Raw genomic sequence first — 21084 nt, 5'->3', positions numbered from 1 at the left:
TATCTAAATATTTGCTTTGAAACGTTTCTTATGATAGTGATTTTAATAACTGTCAAAAATGATCTATATTTGTCCTAATTATGCCATGTCCACTTTGTGATGCGACTCTACTGTGCTGAGTTTTATTTATTTAATGCATTAAAAGATTAGAATATGAAGTAGTATTACTAGAAAATATCTTAAAAAATGTTATAATTTTATTCATGTACAAGGTTATTTTTTTAACATGTTAAAAGAATCACCTTATATATACACTAGCATTGAATTTCACAAAGATCGTTGTTTTATAACGTATAAAACCAACTGGATCATTTAAAATTTTTTAAAATTTTATTTTATTTAAATATTTGAAATTGATGTCATTTACAATATTCTTTTTAAAAAAATAGAAAATTATAATTTTTAATGGATTGGCTCTAATGCTTTTTACTTATTTAGCTTATATTGTGTGATTAAAAAAACTATTTTTTTTTCTAAGGTTCTAAATGAACATTATTATCTGAAAACGAACCTTTTTAAAGTAATAATGTTATAATGAGACGGTAAGTACTATGCAAAAGATATCTATAAAATTTACTTTATCAAATAAAACTGTTTTTTTTTATTAAGTGTTATAAGTTTAGTGGACCTTTACAATATTACCATACAAAAGGTAGCTATTTGGTCAAGAGCAGTTATCGTTGATCATACTATACATAATAGTAATTTATTTATAAGGAATTTAATTTCCGTCATCATTAGTTTGAATTTTATTTTCTGGAGCTATTAAAGTAATGAATAAATGTAGCTAGCTAGTTATGGTAAAATATATTTTTTATGTCCAATTGTGGTGTTATAATATTAAATAGGGATAAACAACCTTTAGTTATTTCTAAGCTTCTACGTCAATAAGATATTTTTTTAATTCTATCAGAACTCTGGTTATCTTGAAAAATATTTTGTACCACTTGAAATTTTTCGTAGGTCAATTCTAGTTAATTGGCTTTAAATCATTTTTTACTGAATTCTCCGTTTAAAATGTTTGTTAGGAATGGTCACATAATTACATTTTTTGTTCAAATTAAATCTTTTTTCTTCCTAAAAGAAAGTATTTTATTTTAGTGATGTTTATAATTGAACTATATATTGATTTTAATAACAAGGTAGTTGAAGTATTTAATCCATCTTTTACGAATGATTTATAATGATAAAACATCAAACTCATAATTATTATTTAAATTTATTAATGTAAAATTATTTATTACAAATGAAATTCTGATTAAATACCATAATCAATATCAATAAAAATAGATCTCATTGATAGTTAAAGTTGATAGTTTAATGACACATTAAATGATAATCCATTCTCTAAATTTACTTAATAAGTGTACACCTGACAAACTATCATACTATTGTTAATTAATTTATTATAATATTAATATTTTATAACATTTAATTTTCAAATGATAATTGTCATGTTGGATTATAATAAATTTTTATTTTTTAACTGTTCTAATAGTTTTGAAATTAAATCCCATTTAAAAAGTCAAATTATAGGAGTGTCAACATTTTTTATGAATATTATCACAATAGTTAATATGAGATGGTGTTTCTTGAAATTAGCTCAGGGTGACACAATAAGGTTTCCTTAAATAGGTTAAATTAACATAACAAAGCCATTTGTAGGATCATAAAGATGTAAAAACAGTGAAGTTCAACTAGTCTGTAAATAATAGAAATGCACGTTTTACCTGAACATGTAAATATATACTAAATACTCTTATTACAATATGATACACAAAATGTTCTTATCACACGAAATTTACAGACAATGTATATTTTTAAAAATGTATTTGTGATATCTTATTAATATTGATTTATTTAATTTAAATCTTTAAAATAGTTAAGTTTTACTTTGCAAATCATTATTTCATTTTTTTTGTTAAATATATTAATGTAACATTTAATATTAATAATGTTAATAGCAATTAATAAATCAAAAAACTACAGATAAATAAATATAAATTTATGTTTAAGTATTTTCACTTATAAAAGGCATTATTGCAGCTTAAAAATTTGTGTTCTGTTATAAATGTTTAGTAAAATAATTATTTTTTAAATTATGATCAATAAAAAAAAAGAGTAAAATATAATATTTAAAAATAAATATGTTATCAAAATTTTTTTATAGTATGAATTTAATATATCGTCAACATTTTTCAGAGTCCAGAAAATTGTAATAGATTTGTCTTTGGCTGCTTTTTGAATATACAAGATGCACGACTAAATTTTACTTTTAAGAAGGTAAAGTGTTTACACGCTATTTATATATGTATTTTTTTTGTTTAGTTTATAGTTAAAATTTTAAATAATATTTGCTTAAATTTAACGTCAAAACAAATTTGTTGTTTTAAATTTCATAAAAACTAAAAAAAGAGTAAAAAATATTCAATATACTCTATTTAAAATAATGGGCTATAAAGGGACTCTCCCTTAATGAAAATTGTAATTTTAATACAATTTTCTTGTGAAATTTATACTTGATTCACAAGAAATACTACAAATAAAATTTAAATATATCACATATTATTTCATATTTCGTTTTTTCAACATGAGTCGCTAACTATAAAATACAACATTCATAAGAGTTATATTATTTATGTATTCCTTTGAGTTTTTTCTAAGGTGAACTAACAATACTATAAAATAAAAATTGATTAAAATATTTTTATACAAAAAATTGTAAATTTATATTATAAATATAAACACAACACATAGAAACTAAACATTTACATACTAAACATTTTAAATCATAAAAATTTGATATAACTCCATAATTAATATACAGTAGTAAAAAAAATATTTAATTAATGCTAATATATACATATACATAATTCTATATTTTAATTCATCGTTCTACAGCACAACTTTTAGCTTAAATATTTAAGTTCATCAGAGGAAAACTTATGGAATCTTGTTATAAAAATGAAAATTTTAATTTGAAACATTATTTCAATGAAAATTAGAATTTTAAATTATAAGTTACAATTATATTTATAACTTTGTAATCAATATCACTCAAAATAAAATTTTTTGTGAACTCTGACTTGAGTCTACAATATCAGTTAAAAGTTTAGAATCGCTTCATAATTATCTAAAAATTAAAAAAAAAAACAAGATTTTCCTCGGGTAATGTTATTTATTTGAATTATTAATAAAAGATAATTATTATATAAATAATCATTTTTTTACTTATTTCAACTCTCTTTTATGTATACGGCTTTTGTTTTCATAACCGACTCAATAGTACAGACTTAAAAAATAAAGCAAGTAAAAGCTTAAATTTTGATTGATAGTGTAATTTAAAAAACTGTTCAGGTGGGACTTTTTTGTTTCTGAATTTTTAAACCCCGAATATACATAAATATATCTTATTAACTTTTTATTGAAAGGGTTTTTCTCTTAAAAATAAATTGTTTCTAAATGTTAATGCAAGAATTCGTGTAATTAAGATGATAATTCTTTTATAGTTTTCAAAAAAACTAGTTATAATTGTGTTGGGTAAGGATAATTTTTTTCTACTTATAGTTAAGTAAAAAAATTAAGTTAAAATAATTAACTTATTTTAGGTAACCACTTTATAGAATTTATTTTATAAGTTTTCAACTATAGTATAGATAAAAAAATTATGCCTTATTGTAAGTTAAAAAAATATTAGGTACTCGGTGAAAGAAAAAGTTTTCAACATATTGATATAACATCTAACTATCGTATTATGTTTCAAAAAGTTATCGAATTTAGTGTCACTAAAATTTTCTTTTATTAAAATGATGACTTTTAAGTATATTTACAATCTGTGCTATTTACACAAGTAAATTTGACAGTTTACAAAAGTTGGGAACATATTACTGATTAAATATGAGTAGTAGGCTTACATTAGAGCCACGTAATAATGGAAAAAAATTAAAAATTTGAAATAATAATTATAAAACAGTAGATGACAGTGATGATGTTTTATTTTATAAAAATTTAAATTTAATTTTGAAAAGAAGATAATTTGTTTTTAGTTTTAGACGAAGCAAAAAAAAATATAAACAGCATTTATAATCTTTTTTTTTTTATTATTTAAAATCAAAACATTGAAACTATAATACTATTATTCAATAATGAACAATTTGATCCATTTCATATAAATAATATTTAGTCTTTGGGTTATACATTTCAAGTGGTTATTGTATAGACTTATATTTATTTTTATAAAAAAAAAGTAATTTTTTTACTGTATATAGTGTTTAGTAAGTAACGAAACGAATTTCTATTGTTCTCATTGTTTGTAACAATATACCTGTTGCTTTACTTACTGAACACCTTGTATAATGATAAAGTCTTGTTGCAAAAAAAAAACTTATTTCTTCATAATAAAAAGTAATTTGAAATTATTTGATTATCGTTATGATTAGTTCTGAAATTAATTCTTTTTAGTGATTTTTTAGTTTTAAGTGGAACCGTAGATAGAATTATATATTTTTATGTAATTATGGCTGAGTTTCATTCGGTCTATTTCTAATGTGTTGTTTTTTATTTAAGACTTATCGATATTAATGAATCTAGGCTAAGTATTTGTTTTTGCTGTGTATTACCGGTAGGCATCTGAATAATTGAATATGATCGCTCTGTACATTAAAGATTTATGCTACCCATAAAACTTAAAGACCTTCCTCCGGATTTGGACTCCGAATCTATTTAGCGTTATTGATTTTAATAAAACAACATAAAATTATTTAGATACTGGGGCTAATTATTTAACTTTTTTTAAGAAAAATTATTTACAAATACAATATTGTATAGATTATTATATGATATTTAGTTGATTTATATTGGTATTGTAGATATTGATAGTGGCGTCGAAAGATGATACGGTATGGCAAACATTGGATACAACTGCTATTCATTTGGGCTGGATAATAGATCGAGTAACCAGTTCTGACGAAGCTTTACAAATTTTTCACAAAGGCAACGAAGTGCCAATTGTAGTATTTGTTGATTGTAGGTGCCAAAATGACAAATTAATTGATGGGTATCATATGGCTAAGTAAGTGTTGCGTTTTATATTTATTAAATACATCAATTAAAAACTTTCTCAAAAAATTATTATTGGAAACAAAAGTTATAATTGAATTCGTGTGTTGTTCGAGTTTATAGTTTTAATTAAATTTGCAGTTTTTCTTTCGATTACTTCTATTAAAAATATTCAAATATTATACTGATAAGACATTTTCAACTTGGTGAAATTCTGCGTTTGGTTTTTTATCCATTGTAATAAAATAGGAAAATTAAAATTAATATTATATGATAATTTCTAGTTCAATAAACGAAGTCTTATGTGTGATAAAGATTCGAAGTGGTAACAGTGTACACTTGACATGACCGTTTTAATACTGCCTTTTTGTATATTATTCTTTATCACATTACATTAATTTTATGTTTTAGTATTGTGTAAAACAACTTTTTTGCTCTATATTCTCTATTTTTATATTTGAAACTTAAAAAAAAAATTAACTCATAAATTATATAAAATTAGGAATAAAAGTTAGACAGTGAGAAAACTTTAATAAAGTTATTATAAAAACTTTGTGTAACTAATGTATTTAAAGTCAAAAACTTTTTTGTTACATCTAAGGAAGCTGAGTGGTAAATTCATAGATTAGAACAGAATTTTTCTGAATTTATTTTAAAAGTATGAATATGCCTAATGGTAAATATGAACTGTAAACGTGCGTAATAAATATAAAATATAAATAATTGTTTAATTTCGGTTTAAATTGATATTTGAATTAAATTTTCCTAAAAAGAATCAATAAAAAAAAAAAAATTGTCATGTTTGGTAGAATTCACATCATGTTATAAAACCACGGTTTTTACAACATTGCAATCATAAATACTTATTACTCACATCGTGTGCGATCATCATGTTTGTCGTATAGTGTAAAACTAAAAACGTGCTCTGAATACACGATTAATAGAGTTGATAGAAGTAATTTTTCTAAAATCATAGAATTAAAGGCGAAAAATAAAACGATTGGGACTTTGATCTGTTGTCAGCCTTGCAGAAAATAATATATTATACAATACAATACATTCGACAATAATAAATGGACAGAAGTGGTATAATAGATGATGGTAATTTTAGGTTTTTGTTCAGTATACATTACAAAACTAATTATGTTATTATTAAATTTTAAACTACTGTAATTTTCAAGTAAAATTAAAAAATTCGACGGAAATAGTATTCTAAAATGTTTTCTGGAATAGGCAAAGTAAAATAAATATCAACGTTAATTTTTTTCAAATTTAAATGAAAGTTATTTATTTTTAAATTTCCGTTTATTTTTAAAGTTAAATTTATAAAGGGAAGTTAACGCTAATTAGTCTGTCTAAAGTAACCACACCATTCTAGTGCGTCGAGTGCATAAGAGTTAATTAGAATATAATGATTGTCAGAGACTGGGAGATTAACTAACTTTTTATGTTGACAATAAAGAAATATTTATTAGTTTACATTATAATTAATGAACAAGACGTTCATTTAATATTTTTGATGTAATTTTTTTTCGTAAAACGATATTATAACAGTAAACAACGGGAATATTTTAGTTACGGTAATTAAATTACAGAATTTCTACCTAAATAGGATATGTTTTATTAGGTTAGTATTCATTACAATGATGTTATTAGGGTGTCGTCTTAGGGGTTATATATTTTTTTCTTATAAGAAAATTTTTATTATTCCCTCCAAACAAAAAAATAGACTGTATCTTCAGCATGAAATTACTTTTGTCATGGCGTAACATGAAACCCATATCCCCCCTGTAATTACGTCAGTGATTTATTATATTATCTTAATTATTTTCACATTGTATTTATAAATATCAATTACAGTTATTCGTCAGGAAGCATTTTTTAAACAAATTATTCTAAATATTTTTAAGTGAAAGAATTTTAGTAAAATTCCACCATTTAAAGTGAAATGCCTACTTAGTGAATTTTTCATTTGTCATTAACACGCACTTGAGTATTGAAAATGATGAATATTCAAATATTACAGTAGTTATAAAAGTATTCAAGTTAAATAAGTAAACGTTTCACATGACAAGACACTTCAGGTTTTAATATTGTTTATACCATCGTAATCAAGATTAATATCCTTGCAAATCTTTATTGTGCATGCAACCCGCAAAAACTCATTATGGTTGTATTTTGATATGAATTATGGGAGCGTTTCACTTTATCATTTAACACCAGGAATGCGTTCTATGAAAGTAGTAAATGTTTATTAGAAGATGTCTGGTTATAATTTTACAAATGTGTAAACATTTATTATTTATACAACGTCTTTATCTTTATAAATATAAATGTTTAAGATGAACTAGTTATGCTTAAACAATATGTAGTTCAGATTATAACCTTGTATGTCACGTACATTCTGTTTATTTTGAAATACTTTTTATCTATTATTTGGTTTTTCATTTCCTGGGTATTGAAAATTACTTTTATACTTGTCAAGTTTTAAATGTGATTTACAACGAATCATTCGAAGTTTGTTGTACACGTGCTGTTTTGTTTGCAAAACGTTTTATTAATGTTTATTTATTTAGAAATATTCAAGTGAAAATGAAATGGGATCGAATGGTAGGCTTCAATATCTGTTTTAATGTCGAATGCACACAAAAGTAAAACTTTAAGATGATCGAAGTAAACAATAGGTTTGATGCGTATGATAATAAAAGATTTCTAGTAAATATTTACATAGAGGCCACAATAATACCGATGCCAAAAAGTTGAAACTGGCTTTTAGAATATTAGAAAAAAATCACAAGTTTTCCAAGAAATAAGTCATTACAAACTTGTCATTTTGACAATTGTTAAAAAATATATTTCTTAGAAATGAAATAGCTTGTTGTGTGATTCGATATGCACTTAAATATGTTTATCGATTGATATAAATCTCAATGTTAGTCGTAACTGCTTGAATATCTCAGATCACGTTACAACGTGGAGAGTATCGGAGTTGTTTATCAAAATACTTCCAATATCTAAAAATAGCATTCCCTTGATTTTCAACGATTTTTTATAGTTGCATGACTTTACTCGTCTTTTTCTTACAGTTTTTTGTGTGCTACTCGTGTTTAAAATATGATTTTTTTGAAAATTACTGTGATATACAGTAACGTATAATGTATTATAGTATTTTTGTTAAGGCGATTTCAATCGCCATTACTAACACTTCAATTTACCATTGAAACAATACAACAAGTGTCATTCATCAATTTTCAGTGAAATCTCACAGGTGCGTTTTGATTATACAAAATAATGTACGTGTTATGTTATTTTAAAGCGTTGTGACAAAATTTCCGTCAGTGTGAATTATTGTTCTTTTGAACTCTTAGTTATGAGGTAGACTTTTTGTTATGACTTTAACAGAAGTTTAAAAAGTTTTAGAGTAGTTTGATCTGCGAATCAATGGTCCAAAGGTCATTACAATAATATATAAATATTTCGTAGAAATTCCGGATGTACGTGTGTCCATAGTAACACAGTTTTCCCGACACGATCATTTCCTGTCATGATCGTTTAGGGTCGTTTTGATGAAATACTGAAATTTTTTTGAACTACCTTTCATACCCGATACCCGGTTTCATCACATATTTTGATATGCGGCACCTGTTCAAAAACTCATTGTAATTTTGAATTGTAGTAATTCATAGTGAACTATTATGTATCTTAAACCTTTTTTCGGATATTGTTTTGGTAAGAAAAGTCCACCAGTCGTAAGCCGAGTAAGTTGTATATGATTGATAATGATACCTTCATTTATAGGCGTGTTGTTAGCGTGCATGTCTTCAGAAAATCATCAGATGTCATGTCGAAGTCACGTTTTATTTTATGTCCATATGTGAAACGTATTAAATAGGCTATGGTCCGATATCTCACGTGTAAATAGTTGTATTTTTGATAATGTCTTAAGCGGGGACGGTATTTATGATCTGTAGCTACATTTGCTAGATTATGTTACAAGTCTTGAAATTTACTAAAATAAGTTGGCTAAATTTTTTGGACAATTATATTGTCTAAAAGATCTTTTAGAATTATTTTGAAGTAAGGTAATTTTTAGTGATGGGCATTTTCGAATATTTTAAACTATCAAATAGTATTCGAATTATTTTTATACAACCGAATAGTTTATTTTTAGCATAAACTATCGAATAGTTTTTAAAACTATTCGAATATATTGTGTAACTAACGAATATTTTTGAATGACTATCGAATAGTTCGATAGTTACTATTCGATAATTTCTTTCACTAGTAATTTTTCTCCATTTACAAATATTTTCAGTTACAAACAAAATTTTTTTTCCACTTAAAATATAAAATTATGGATATTAAATTAAGATTGTATTTTATTTTTTATATCTATGATATTCTTTGTGCAAGTATTACGTAAAGTCATTTTAATTAATTATAAATATAAAATTATTACAGCTAATGTAATAATAATAAATAAACACATTTATTAAAATTAAAAAATCATAAATCTCGTTCGTATATCATTATATTATATTCCATTCTAAAATATCGAAATAGTAATCTTAAAGTGAGTAAAAGTAATTTTACGAGTTAAAAACACTAAATCAGAAGAAGGATAAACTATACCTATTTGTTTGTCAATCATTATTGAAATATTAAAATGTGTGTTCTAAAACTCCAAAGATTTCATAAAAATAAAATACCAATTTAGAGAAAGGTTCAGTTAAATACCTACATTAAAATTCCACATCACTGACGGTCAACATCAACCTTGTAAAATATTTAAATGAAAGTATTTTAATACTTTTTTGCTTTTTAAAGTGTTTTGAATTATTAAAAAAATATGAATTCCGAATATTTTTTTTGTATTTATATTTTTTAAATCAATTACTTTAAATAACGTTAACTATTAACCTACTAGATATCTGGACAATCAAACTAAGTTAAAAAAAAAAGTTGATGGTTTTTATGATTGCTCGTGCAAAAAATTGTTTTTTTATTTATCAATATATGGAAAAATTTATTTTTGAAAATGCCAGTTATATTACATGTCAATTTTGTTCATAAATCATTAAAATTGAATTAATTATAAATAGGTTTTAATTTTAATATTATCTTTTATGTTTGTAATTTTTTGAAATAATATATATTTATATTATTATATTGCATAGCCATTTTAGTTTTCTGTTTATTATTTATTAAATAAGCTAGTTCTTCGATAAAACTTATGTAGTGTGGAACTGTATCGGTGCTCAATTGTCTTGGTACGTAATTGTTGTAACACTCAGTAAAATATATACATTCAATTTATTTTTATTTTTTTTTAATATTCTCAAAGTATTTAAATATTTTTTCAAGTATTTAAAACTAGATTTTAAATATATATATATCTTTTTAACCTTTTTTTCGGATACTACATTCTGAATACAAAAAAAATTACATTTTTTACAAGACTGGGCAGTACTACAAAAAAAGTTTAGTCACACGTCATTAACGTTATCAACAAATATAATGTAATCCTCAAAATTATAAAAACAAACCATAAAAGATATTAGTCAAGAAAAAATGATACTTTGTAACACTAGATGAAAAAGTATATTATAAAATCAAAACAAATCTAACTGTCTTAAATTTTTTTCTTATATCGGATTTTTGTGTAACAAAAAACTCGTTTCTCAAATATCATTGTTGTGGTGTAAAATGCCGTTTTTGTATGAAAATATGTAAGGAATAATTTATGATAATTTTGCTAGTGTTAAATATGATAAGAATTTTTTTTTTATAAAGTTTATACAGAGGTTTTTTGAAGGCATATTCATTTATAAATTATTATTCTATCTAATTATAAGAGAATATGCTAATAAAGACCGTATAATTTTAAATATTTTTTTATAAAATGACTACTGTGTTTACTTTTATAAAATCTAGAATTATGATATTTTACTGGCTTGAATATATCCAAAAAATGCAGAAAAACATATTTATTTAATTAAACTCAAATTTTGAGCTGATGTTCTTACTAATTATAATTACTCTTAAAAATTTTATATTTTGTTAAATTTTTTTTTATAAAATGAAAGTTAATGTTTAAAAGTTAGGTACACCCTTATTTGTTAATGATAAAATTATACATATACATATATATACACAGAGTGGCCCACCACTCACTGACAACTTAAATAACTTTTGATCCATTTAATATTTTTAGTTGATTTTTTTTTTAAATAATAATTATACGTTAGGTCTATAGCTATATCTCAATAATTAATTTTTTTACATTTTATTAAAAATATTAATTATTTTTAAATTTTAAATAAAATGTAAAAAAAAAATCTAAGATAGCTATTTTGTAGAGTAGAATTTAAGAAAAATTTTAGTAAAAAAATATCTTATTAATATTCAGTAGTAAATATTCTGTAGCGTTTTGAAGTTTGTGAAATTTTGAATTTTCATGTATTATTTTACGGTATTAAACATTGAGAAAAGGACAGAAGAAAACGCTAACTTTTCAATATACTTTTGAATGAGAGTGATAAGTAATAATTGCCTTATCTAATTTCTTATCGTGGTATTAATGCCAAGTTTGTAATGTATACACACTATCATCATATGTATACACAGTAATCATGAAAAGATAGCGTTTTTCTTCTGTCCTTTTCTCAATACGTATTTCAATGTTTAATACCGTAAAATAATACGTAAAAAACAAATTTTCATAAAATTCAAAACGCTACAGAATATTTACTACTTAATATTAATAAGATATTTTTTTACTAAAATTTTTCTGAGATTCTACTCTACAAAATAGCTATCTTAATAAAATGTAAAAAAATTAATTATTGAGATATAGCTATAGACCTAACGTATAACTATTATTTAAAAAAAAAAATCAACTAAAAATATTAACTGGATCAAAAGTTATTTAAGTTGTCAGTGAGTGGTGGGCCACTCTGTATATAAATATATATGAACATTAGTAGTTTAAAATATATTAAACATCTTTCATTGTTTTTCTAATTTTAAATATTTTGGAAAGTGTTATTTTACTATATTTAACCGCAAGTTCTTTTTTTTTTCAAAGATTTAAGCTTTGGCATTATGTCTAAAAAAGAAGGGCCAAAATTTATAAGTAAGATCTAATCTATTATGGCATAGAACTTTTTTTAGGGAGAAATTTGAACAATTTGTCTATATGGATCTTAGTCCCGAATTATTTTGGATAATAGATCTGATGGGAAGCTTCACTACAACATTTCTTTATCTCTTACTCTATGCCCAAAAAGTTCAATTCATGTCTTAGAATTAAAGCCCCACTGATCTTATGAAAATGAGCAGGACATTTCCTCAGCTATCCAATATTAGAGTAGTATTCATTTTAGAATTCTATCTGAATCATAATATACAGCAAAACGTAAACTTCATTTTTAATTAAAAAAAAATTAACAAAAGCTTCATTTTCCTAGCATAAAAAGTACATTGATTGCGGTATAAGGTACACTGTTTACAATTTTTAATGATCCTATTAGTTTTGTGATTTTTGTTTAAATATATAAGTACAGTACGGTTTTTTTTTTACTTTCGGTAAGTCGTTATGTAAAATTTATAGAAAAGAGCTTGCGTAGACTAATTTGTTAATTTTTTAATTATTTGTAATGATAAAGTCCCTCTTTTTTAAGTAGTCAAAATATCGTTGATAATACGATAATAATCGAGGTGAACTCTACCTTTTATGCAGCGATAAAAAAAAAACACAGAATTAATTAATAACGATACACGCCTTTCGCATAAGTAGATTCACCTGCGTACTATTCAAGACAGTCAAAGCAAGTTCTTATACTTATTATATACATTTTTTTACTCTCATGATAAAATGATAAATTCCCGAGCGACCATTGCGCATTCTTCACGTGTTCGTCTCTTAATACATCACCATAAATATTTCTTCGATTGAAATGCTTGCGTACGGCTTACTTTTAATTACGGTGTTACATAAAAACTTCCGGTTATTTATGGCCCTCTATTTCTTATGGCACTACCTTGCGCAGTGTAGACGATTTCCCTTTGATTCATACGCTATCACTTGTTTTCCCAAACTAAAATAGTATTTTCTCCGTTTTGGTATTTGTGCTCACATAGTTTTTGTGTTCTCTCTTACAACCCTTTAATAGAAATCGCCTCGAGGAAATGTATCAACGGTAATACTTTGAAATTCAAAGAAACATTTTCGGCCTTATGACGCATTCAAATAAATGACGTTGCTGCGCCAAAGGGATTCCATGAAAGGTTAATTTAAATAAAAAAATATTTTATTTCCAACACTAAAACGACGTTAAGAATTGTAACAGAATACCTTTGATGATAAAATCTCATGAAAATTAATTAAGACTTACAGCTTATTACGTAAGTCAACAATTCAAACAAAATGTCGCTTAACAATAAAATTATTGCAAATTTAATGATTTATATCGTTACATAAATCATGACATAAATTCTTGAGACTTAATATTCAGTATATAAAATATTCATTTATTACAAGTAAAATAATTAGTGCAATAAAACAGTTTTAAATTTTATAACAAGAATAACCATCTTGGAGTTTTAACGCTGTGTTATGTGATGGATAATTTAAATATGATAAAATCGACGGAAGCTTTTAGTAAAAATGTACATTATCTCAATATAAAGAATTTAATGACATTTCCCATAACTATGCATTTAAACCGAAGAAATAATACGTAAAATGCTTCTTTAGTACTCATGATTTTATAAATATTCACGTTTGAGCTGGCGAACAATAGAATTTTAGTTTTTTTATTGCAAATAAAAACTTTATTTATTCTTACCCGTACTTTTTTAATAACTCAGTATCTATGCATTTATAACTATAAAAGGTAAACGCGTAATAATTTCATGAGGCATATTGTATGCAAGAAAACGTTAAAAAAATCGAATTCAATTTTTTGTTTATCTAGTTGTTTTTAACAATATAAGAAATATTACTTGTTAGCTCTAATATCTATGAAAAATTAAATATTTGCAATTAAAAGACAACCTTAGCACACAAATAAAACTTTTTTAATCTTCTGTGAAAAGTACTTGAGTCTTAAGCTTGGCTATTTCGGCAATATTGTGTATCACTCTTTTCTCGTACTGATCGATCTGTTAATCTTCGTGAGATAGTGAACACTCTGTATTTGTTTCATTATTAATAATAAGTTGGCTTAAACAAAAAAATACGTAGTAGCTGTTGAAAACACGATTCTGCACGGTGAACTTTCATCTTCACTAAATAAAAAAGTGAATTATAAATTAAACATTAAGACACCAGTACCAGAATGTTATGTACTGTAACACAGAGGACGTCGAATGAAACATTCGTTTTAGTGCGCATGAAACGTGTATCGATATAAAGGTTTCGAGACTAAACGATTAAGGAAATTGCCAGTTATTTTATACAATTCTGTTAATGGTTTTGGCGTTATGTTCGATATCGATAAAACTCTTAAGACGCGAATAATAACGAACAGCATTATAGCCAACGCGTGCCGTATAATATTTAATAACATGGCGACCACAAGAGGAAATGAAAATATTTCCAGACTACATGTACTATAGTGCTACGAGAAGAAAATACTTAGAAACGAGAAATAGTTTGTGCGTTATGACTTAAGGCTATACTCGAATAAAATGGTTTTGGCGAAGGGATTGGGGATTTCCGCAGAAACATACGTATTAGAAATGATACCAGAGCTTTTCGTGAAACGAGAAAACAAAGAGTCGTCAGTACTTCAGAATCGAGCGAACCTACTGTTAAGAAAACAATGATTATCTTCCGAGATAAAAAATCTGCACAATGTTCTGTACGGTGTCAGAGTATTGCCTGACGATCAACGGCTGGTGCTACGATTATCACGGGAAACTGTTTTTGAGCACATAAAGTAATACAAATCCGAAAAATATTTAAGTGCTTCTTACCGCAGGTAGTTGATAATATAACGTGCATATTAAACTTGCAATGGCATCTCGCCAAAGATTTAACTTAATAAAACGTTTTATAGTCAGGAATATTTTTGGCTCTATTTTGGGTTTTAATTTTTGTTTATAAATAAAGAAAAATACCAACATTTGATGGATACGTGAACACTATTTTAAGATACCATTACATATATGTTTCCATTTCTAGGAAAAATATTAATTGCTTTTACTGCAAAATACATTGCCATTGTTGCGTTGATAGAGTTAATTAATGTTTGTTATGAAACTTACGTAAACTTTATAATAGAATATGTTTTTTAATTTTGTATTGTTTCTGATTATTTATTTGGCAACGCAATGCCAAACAATACGTAAAATGGTTCTCGGAAATTTAATAATGCGCATAATTGTGGATTTTTATTTTTAATCAAAATATGCACCTATTATCCTTTGAAATTTAATTAATGTCGCAGGTATAATATAATTGAAATTTAGCAACTCATAACAAGATAAAAAATGATGGAGTTATGAAATCAAGTAAACTCTACTATTTGTATAAATTTCTATAAATCTCTTACGTCAACAAAATTTTAATTAATTCAACTGAAAGTTTTACTATGTGGCTACTATGAATAAAGGTAAAATATTTTATCTTTAATCGTAGTAGCTACATAACCATTAAGTTTTCCGAATTTTAATTGAAATTAATAAAAATGTAAAACTAATACAATTATTTATTAAATAAGTGTTTTTATTATTAAATGTATAAAAAATGGTTAGGGGTAATAATTTTAAAGAGAAATAATTTTATTTTGAATTAATTTATCCTTGATGTTAAAAAAACTACTTGATTTTAGATAGCTATAATCTCAAAAATTTACGTAATACTCGTAAAAATTTTCGTTAAAAGCTGAAAAATATATATACTGAATTTTTTTATTATTATTATTTATTTAATTAAACTCCTAAACACATTAAATGGTTCAACAATAATCAATGAATTCATTTATAATTTCATTATTTTTGTACATCTTACAGACTCTTAATGTATTTATTTTTTGTGTTTCTATGACTTCTTAATTATTTTATTGCCTGCATTTCTTTGGCTTCATAATGGTTTTATTTATTGCATTTCTAATGCTTCTTAATGATTTTGTCTTATGTATTTCTATCGCTTCTTAATGGTTTATTTTTTGCACTTCTATGATTTCTTAATATTCATGAAATTCAATGGCTTCTTAATGGTTTTGTCTTTTGAATTTCTATGACTCCTTAACTTTGTACTCATATTGCATCTTAATATTAATATACTTCTTCTAGCTGTATTTGTATGGATAAAAGTATATCAAATTTTATAAAACAACTGATTTAATAAACAGTATACAAATATTTCCAAAATAACATTTATCGAATTTTCGTCAACTAAATCAAGTTTATGAGAATTTTACATCACTACTCGGGTTTAGGTTAATTTTTAATGACGTTGAAAATTCCTTGAATAAAAATTTAAATGTTTTATTTTTGCATGAATGTAATATACTGCAAGTAGTACACTACACAGTCAAAAAACTGCTGGTAGAAGCAGAGTTGTCTTAAAGTTTAAAAATGTAAGGGGTAAAAAGTTTTATTAATTTAAATAAGTAATTCTAAAAATATATTTTTTACCAATTCAATAATATAAATATATATTTTTAAAAATTTTCAAATATTAAATAATATTTTATGAATAATTCTCAAGTATTTATTATTTTTTGATAATGTCTGGCTATGATAAATTTAGAACACAGAGATTTTTCTGTGCATCATATAGTTAACCTTATGTATATCACATCATTTCATAAAATCCTTAAAAGAAATATTTTCACAAATAATTTGCAAGATTAATAGCTACTTCTTATTCTTACAAGATAAATGAATAAAATACTATATATACAGATGTTCAGTAATTAAGGAAACAGGTTAATTGCTATTAACAATGCGAACAATAGAAACTCGTTTCCTTACTTACTTAACCCTCTCTATAAATAAAATTTAAAAATTACATTTAAAATGTTTTAATAACTTTTTTTTGGCTCTTTCCTAATAAATAATTTTGATGGTTCGATATCAACTTTAGGATAAGTACTTATTGAGTTACAAATAAATTAATACATAGAGTAGGTATGTAGTTCGAGTGAATATAGCTCGTACTGGTGTATATTTTATAACACATAATCCGCCCCATTCTCTTTGTATTAAAATGTTTGTAACTCAATAAGTACTTATCCTAAAGTTGATATCGAACCATCAAAATTATTTATAAGGAAAGAGCTAAAAAATGATTATTCTAAAATTAAAAAAAAAATTTAGTGTAGTTTTTATATTTTATTTATATATTTTTAACATAGTTTAAAATAATTTGTTTTTATTGTTAAAAATAAATAATAATAAATATATTTTTAACAAAATTCAAAATTGTAATATTAAAAAAAGAAATATATACATAAAATTATATTGAAGGCACTCATCTTCAAATTTTATAATTTGTTGAGTATGCTTTACATCATACGATATTATAGTTAAGTTAATACATTTTTGAAATGATCAAAGTGGTGTATTTTTTTTTGCATCGACATATCTTCTTTATTCTTTGAACAATTTCATTCTAATTTTTACATTTCATTTTTTTTAAATTATAGTTTTCCGAAAAAGCACTTTAAATTATTCTAATTTAATAACATATTGTAGTTCCATAAAATTAGTTTTTCATTAGAATCTAATGACTATAGACATTTATTTGAAATGAATGAGAGTCGTAAGATGATCACATGTAGTTGTGAATAAAATTAGATGTTTGAAGTTTATATTTTAGTCAAAATAACTAAAACTAGGGCTTAAAGTATGGCGAGGGTTGAAAATGTATTTTAACAACGAAATAATTTTTTTATAAATTGTACAGCCTTTTGTTTAATTTTTAGCTTCGATGCGAAGCTGAGAAGGTGTTTTTTTTTTTTTTGTGTCTGTTACCACTTTTTCTTAGCTTTCACAGAACCGATTTCTTTCAACGATACGTCAAAAGATCACAAATCGTATCTAGTCGAAGACATTACCCTTAAAAATTGAAAAAATTTCCCTCGTTCCCCGTAAATGGGGGAAACCTCCAAAAAAATTACAAATTTAAAAATTGCTAATTTTCGAAATTTTTTCAATTTTTTTTACTAAAAACTGCCGCAACTTTTTCAAAAATGAACATATGAATATCATTTTTTTTTTATATAGATGCTTGATGTCTTTATCTATCATTTGGTATATTTTTTTTGTAAATTTGACCTTTTTTCTGCCCACAGGGGGGATTTAAAATGAAAACTTTTTCAAAAAAAATTAACTTTTTCTTCATGGTGAAAACGGCTACCGAATGCTACTTTTGTGTGAAAATTTTCGATTTTATAATTTACATTTTTTACTTTAAAGTGCTATAACTTTTTAAAAAATGTATGAATCAATACAATTTTTTCATGAGAAGTAGTATTTATATACATCTTTCATTGGATATACTTTTTTTTTAAATCAGACTATTTCCCTATATATGGGGGGGCTTCAAATATAAAAAATGCATATAGAAAGTAGAAGTTTTTCAACTTAACTTTTGAAAGTGTTCCGGAAGGTCTGACACTTTTATATATATCTTAAATTAATGCTAATGTAATATACTTTATAATGGTAAAAAAAAATTTCGGACTTTATTTTATCTTCATNGTAAAAAAAAAAATTTGACCTCTGGTCTAGTCTTCATGGTGAAAATGGCTATCGAATGCTATTTTCGTGTGAAAATTCTCGATTTTATTTTTTATATTATATTTAACTTTATAATGCTATAACTTATTGAAGAGTGTATGGATCCACACAATTTTTTTTATGAGAAATAATATTTTTTAATAAACCCTTTTTCATTCGACATACTTTGTCCTAATCGAGATATTAATAAGGAACCATCAGATCAAGAAGCTTTTGGAATAAAACACCAATTTTTTTAAAATTAAACACTATCTAAAGATTTGCATCGAAGCGTTTGTTTTTGATAGTGATTTTAATCACTGTCGGATATCATTATACTTGATCCAACTATACCACGGCACCACTGTGCCCCGACCCCCCTGTGCTGGGTTTTATTTTTTATTTTTGATAGCATCCTTTTATATTAAAGATTTTTCCTACTTAAACAATTTATTTTGACTAATAGGTGTTTTTCAACCCCATACCTTTCCTTCGTGATGGTCTGGGTTTATATTAGTAAAATCACTTACAGAGTAACTAATATTTTATCCATATTAATCAGTATAAATGTTAATAAAATTTTGAATAAAATAAAAAATTCATATATTAATTGTAAGCATTACTTCAGAATATAAGTTTTTATATAAATATAAGTATTAAGTATTATAAGAATATAATATAAGTATTAAAAAAACTTCAAAAATAAGATTATAATTACTTTTTATTCTAGGCCTTCATTTACCATTTGATAGGCCCAGTACAAATTAAAATATTAGACGTTTTAAATACTATAGTTAAACTAAAGTACGCAGAAAGTAATAGTCAATAATTATTGATATATTTTTAATTTTCCTAAATTATTTTAGCGGGAACTATTTTTTTGAGTGTGCTCAGTACAAATGTTTTTTCATAAATATGACCCTGCTTTCACGAGTAAAAATAAAAGTAATTTTTTAATCAACGATAATTAATTTTAGTTATTTTTTCTGGGTATACAGTAGTGGTCAAAATTATAAGATACCCCCAATTTTATATTTCACGCGTTTAGATTTTGGGCTTGTACACAATCATATACGTTTAAATCATCAAGTAAAAGCTTGAATTTTTTTTCTGCATATTATGTGTTCAAAAAATTAAAAGAAAACCGCTTATTTTGCATTAGTTCTATTTGCAACTTAATTTTTACTTACATTTTCGTTAAAAATGCTATTTTTGCAAATACAGCAAATTTCAGCCATTAAATCATTTTAAAGGCTTTTAAAAAAAAATTTACCAACACCCAACTGCGTAATTTTTTTTCTACATGTTATTTGGATAATTAAGTTTGATAAAAAACATTTTCAAGTAGATTCAGTTAAAAATATTCAAACCACAAGCTATTAATAAGAATTTTTATCAAGGTAAAATTAGATATTTTTGGTAATGTACTGTTAATATTTTCAATATAATAGGTAAAAATTACGTAAAAACGTATATTATATGTTATTTCAACTAATTTATTTAGAAACATAATCTTTCAAACTCTTTTCTAAACGATTAAAACGAGTGAGACGCCATGAATAGTGAGAAATATAATAGCAATTGTCTTGCCACCAAAGTGCAGAAAAGCGGTGATTATATAATGGTTTGGGGCTACTTGTTAAAAAAAAGAACTGAGGAATTGCATTTTGTTTAAGTTACAGTAAATAGTGACAAATACATCCAAATTATAGAGAATTCCTTTTAAAAAAAAGTTTTTGGAAGACACAAAATTTGATATTATTAGCAAGATAATGCTCTATGTCACACATTCAAGAAAACTTCAAAATGGATGAGTGATAACCAAATTCCTCTTTTGAAATGGCCTGTCCGTTCCCCAGACCTCAACATAATAGAAAATGCTTGGGATCAATTTGAGATAATGATCAAAGATGAACATATGCCCAATCTCGATGAGTTAAAAAAAGAAATAGCCTTTGCTTGACAAAATTTAGTCAAATTTACTGTAGGAAACTTACAAAATCTATTGTAAGAAGAATTCAAGCTTTCTATGAAGCTTAATGAGGGGTAATTAAATACTAAATAATTGAAATTATGAACTGTTAAATAAATCCCTATAATTATTTCATGTTAATAAATAATATGTCATTTTATTTTATTTAATAAAATATGAAATTTGTTTACCAAATATTATCAATGTTGTAAATTTGTAATAAAACACAATGTTTTATTTATTTTTAGCTTCGATGCGAAGCTGAGAAGGTATTGGTTTTACTAAGATGTGTTTTTTTTTTTTTTTTTTTTTTTTTTTTT

General features: G+C 24.6%; 1 protein-coding gene across 3 annotated transcripts in view; it reads left to right on the top strand.

The window, feature by feature from the left end:
* Positions 1 to 21084, top strand: part of LOC126897822 (high affinity cAMP-specific and IBMX-insensitive 3',5'-cyclic phosphodiesterase 8-like) — a 105033-nt gene that overhangs the window by 56633 nt on the left and 27316 nt on the right. For all 3 annotated transcript variants that reach the window (XM_050671729.1, XM_050671721.1, XM_050671713.1), the window contains exons 5-6: positions 2203 to 2283; positions 4869 to 5071. In XM_050671729.1, the coding sequence (XP_050527686.1) occupies positions 2203 to 2283; positions 4869 to 5071 (284 nt within the window). The remainder of the gene's footprint in view (positions 1 to 2202; positions 2284 to 4868; positions 5072 to 21084) is intronic.

The sequence above is a fragment of the Daktulosphaira vitifoliae genome, unplaced genomic scaffold, assembly GCF_025091365.1.
Source record: "Daktulosphaira vitifoliae isolate Bord-2020 unplaced genomic scaffold, ASM2509136v1 Scaffold_1, whole genome shotgun sequence".
In the NCBI taxonomy this organism is placed as follows: Eukaryota; Metazoa; Arthropoda; class Insecta; order Hemiptera; family Phylloxeridae; genus Daktulosphaira; species Daktulosphaira vitifoliae.
This window is presented reverse-complemented; position numbering and strand designations above follow the sequence as displayed.